Source organism: Corvus kubaryi, unplaced genomic scaffold (assembly GCF_017639235.1).
Source record: "Corvus kubaryi isolate FWS band 111438036 unplaced genomic scaffold, C.kubaryi_AGA036_p1.0 71, whole genome shotgun sequence".
NCBI lineage: Eukaryota > Metazoa > Chordata > Aves > Passeriformes > Corvidae > Corvus > Corvus kubaryi.
This window is the reverse complement of record NW_024582059.1, coordinates 5,613,113-5,616,617: the sequence shown is the minus strand read 5'-3', so window position 1 is coordinate 5,616,617 and position 3,505 is coordinate 5,613,113. Positions and strand designations below refer to the sequence as shown.

At 49.9% G+C, this 3,505-nt stretch overlaps 1 protein-coding gene across 1 annotated transcript in view; it reads right to left on the bottom strand.

Moving 5' to 3' along the window:
• Positions 1-3,062, bottom strand: part of LOC121674846 (dual specificity protein phosphatase 4) — a 9,353-nt gene extending 6,291 nt beyond the window's left edge. Inside the window, exon 1 of the mRNA XM_042049596.1 lies at positions 2,939-3,062. Coding sequence (XP_041905530.1) covers positions 2,939-3,047 — 109 coding nt within the window. The 5' untranslated portion in view covers positions 3,048-3,062. The remainder of the gene's footprint in view (positions 1-2,938) is intronic.
• Positions 3,063-3,505: the final 443 nt, after the last annotated feature.

Here is a 3,505-nt window from a genome sequence, read left to right as displayed (position 1 = left end):
AAGCAGGGCCCGCTGTCAGCTCTGCAGGGTCCCTCTGGGTCCTTCTGACTACATATCTGCCACGGCCGCGCTTCCCCTGTCAGAAAATGACATCTCATTAGCTGCAGAGTCTTAAAAACACTACAGCATCCTGCCTGTGAAGTGACTCTGTGGAGGGGGCTCTTCGATTTAACTCCTCGCATAGAGGAACACTATTTTCGGCTAAAAGCCTTAGGAGTAAATGCACAGCCCTGAAGTGTCCCAGGAGGGTCTTCCCATAACCACTACCCAAACACCGAGCAATCATTTCACCCCAAAGTCCCCTTTGGGACTGTTTTCAAACAGAAGCAGTGCCGCAAACCACAATGCTCAGGGCATTTCCTGCACGGAGATGCCGGCCAGTCCCAGGTGAGTCTGCTTCAGAGACCTGAGGGTGTTCAGCTATCCCGATGTGGACCTGGATGTGGTGGGTGTAAGGTAGGGACCCAGTGGTTATTCAAACCCATCTGCCCCGTCACTGTTTTTCACAGAGGGCAGCACTTGGACAGGCAGCTTGACTTCCCCTCCCCTGTGTGCCCGGCCGCTGTTTACTCGGGCAAGGCACGGGAACACCTTGCTGTGTGTGCCTACCTGGGAGGACTCCAGCCTACCACGCACGTTCAAGATCTACAGCTGGTGACACTCCTGCATCCCGCTGCCGCCTCTCCTCTACACTCTGCTCTCTGACCGCTGCTGGATTCTCCCCTCGGTCTGAGTCAGCCTGATCTTTGCACCTGTGGCTTTTGCGTGCTGTGCCAACCCTTCGCCAGCCAAGTGGAATCAGATGAGCTGTGCGGGAAACATAGCTGCCGTTTGTGTAATACACCCCAGTCCAGGAATGTATTAGAACCTTTTGCCTAAGGAAGGCTAATCATCTCCCATTCCAACCTGCATCAAACACAAGGATAGCAAAACCCTATTTCTACTGAAGTAAAGCAGACTCTGGGTGGCCAGTGACATGCCAGAGACATTCTTTCCTCCTTTGGAGAATGCTGTCAGAGACAAAAACCTCAAACTGAGAATTTGATTACAAACTAATTGGAAACTATGCTCTCATACCAACAATACTTTAACTCAACTTGGATCATCAAAATGCCTCAAAAAGTTTTGCTCAAGGCCTGATGCCAAAATATGTTGTTCCCTTTGTTCCTCTAGGGCAGATGTTGGCCGCTACCATGTGATGAGCTAGCCTGCAGTCTCCAATGCCTTCTGCACTATCCAGTCTAGCTTTTACACTAAAATTGGATAACCAAGGACACAAAGTGTATGTCCTTGGACGCAGGCCTATCATCCTAATTTTTCCCTCTCTGGTCCAGCATATGACTGGGACAAACTGATATGAGGTGGGAGAGGAATGCAATATTGTCATGGATGCAGGAAGGGGCATTTAGGCTGATGTCCCTGGATGTTTGCAAGAGCAGTGATGGAGGACATTATTTCAGGGTGGAGTGTGAAAGGATGTGTGTACATGAGCATCCGGTGGAGATTTTCAAGTGTTTCCATGTGCCTGAACCCTTTCCCCACTCTTCATCCCTTCCTGCTGTCTGTCTAGATGTGGCAGGTTCTTGGCTCTTTCTTCCTGGAAAATAAACTGCACCCAGCCAGGCTCCTGGGAATACCACTGTGTACCCACACCGGGCATTGTCGCGGCTGTGCTCCTGGCTGGTCACGTCTGGAGCTGGTGCTGTGCTGGGGATGGTGGCTCACAGACAGCTGCCAGTGGAGAAATTGAACCCAAAGGTGAGAGTGCCCAGAATGAACCAAGCCAATGCCACCCAGCCAGGATACACCACTGGAAGAGAAGAGTGATCTCCCTCACTGCAGTTAACTCAAGAGGAGATCTAATTAACTTTATTTATGGAGGTGTTAAGAAGGGAGTCACCAAAAATGCTCACAAGGCAGAAGCCACAAGGCAAAAGAAGCAGCACAATTACGTGGGGTGGAGGGGCAGGGTGTATGGAAAGGACTGGGGAAAGGGGGTGGGGATGGGAGAAGACCACACAGCTTTATGTCCTGACTTTGTAAACCCAGAGAAGTGCGAAAGCTAATATTCCTGTCAAACAGCATCTGTATGGTGCAAACTGAAATATATCCCGCTGGAAAACAAACCACCATAAGGAAAGAGAGAGAGAGAGCAAGAGACATTCATTTCCTTTACAGCAGAGTCAAGGAATAATCTTTTATAGGGCCCTGGCCAGAAGAGGCAATTGTTGAAAGAGGCTGAAGGGAAATGAATTGTCAAAGGAGGCACATATTTGGATGATTAAATATCAATATGTACCTTGAATTAAGAAACAGGAATTTACACCTCATCTCACTGTGGCAGTGAAAACCAAATTAGAGTCAGACTGTAAATTTGCCAGCCAATAGATACCAATTTGTTTGGCTACCTAAAGGCTTTTTCTGCCCAGAGAAATGCTGAAGCATAAGTTTCCCCAGGTGGGCAATAGCTGCTGTGGGCAGCTCTAAGCTGCTGAGCTCTGTGAGCCCTCTGGGCTCCTCCAGGCTTTCCTGGCTCCTCTCCCCTGGTTCCTGGCCCCACTGTGCACTGATGGAGTCCTGGTGTGTTGTGTCACACTGCAGGTCTCAGCTGCCTGACAGATGTGCCTACCTCTGTGCCACTGGGCAGGAACACTGGCCAGGACTGTGTTATGCTGGAGTCTTCCCAGGAGCTGGACTCCCTCCATCCTCCTGGTCAGCCAGTCAGTGGCTGTATGGCTGTGGATGGACAAAGCACAGAGGTACATCCTCACTGCTCTTGGCACGTGACAGAAGTTGCAGCGTAAAGATGCTGCCACCTTTCCCTGGCAGCTCCCAGCAGTTCAAAGGGTTGAGTGGTTTGCCCTGGCATGTGCAGGAAGCCTTTGGCAGAAATGAAAGGCAGAATCAAGGTCTTAGCAACTTGTAAGTCTGCACTTACTGACAAAACCTGTCCCTCCCCGAGTGCCACAGGGGCATGGTTCCCTTCTGTCCTCATGCAGCACCTTACAGTTCTTTCCATGCAATCTCCCTTCCTCACAGCTTTCCATGCTGGGGAATGCACTCTCCTGTCCACAAAGGGAAGTGCAGCACTGAAAGAGTTAAAAGATTCATGTTAATAAATTCAGGCTGTCTTTTCCTCTAGGGCATATTTACATATTAATGGCGGGGAATTGTAATGAACCTGTCTAGGGAGGCTAAAGGGGAAATTATGCAAGGTTGGCTGAGAAGGTGGAGGAGGGGAAAATGTCCATTTTCAGTGCTTTCCAACCCCTCAGCTGCAAAAGCATGTGACCAACCTAGGCTCCAGGTTGGGACACTCCGGGAGAGAATGGAATAGCTACCTACCAGAGGGCAGGTAGCTATTCCGACCCACCTGCATCCCTTCCCTTCCACATAGCTAAGTTTCGCACTGTCCCAGATCTTATTTTAAGCCCAGGTTCACAACAGCATATTTCAGCAAGCATGTCCCAAATCATCACCCCATCCTCCAAGACATCCAGAGAAA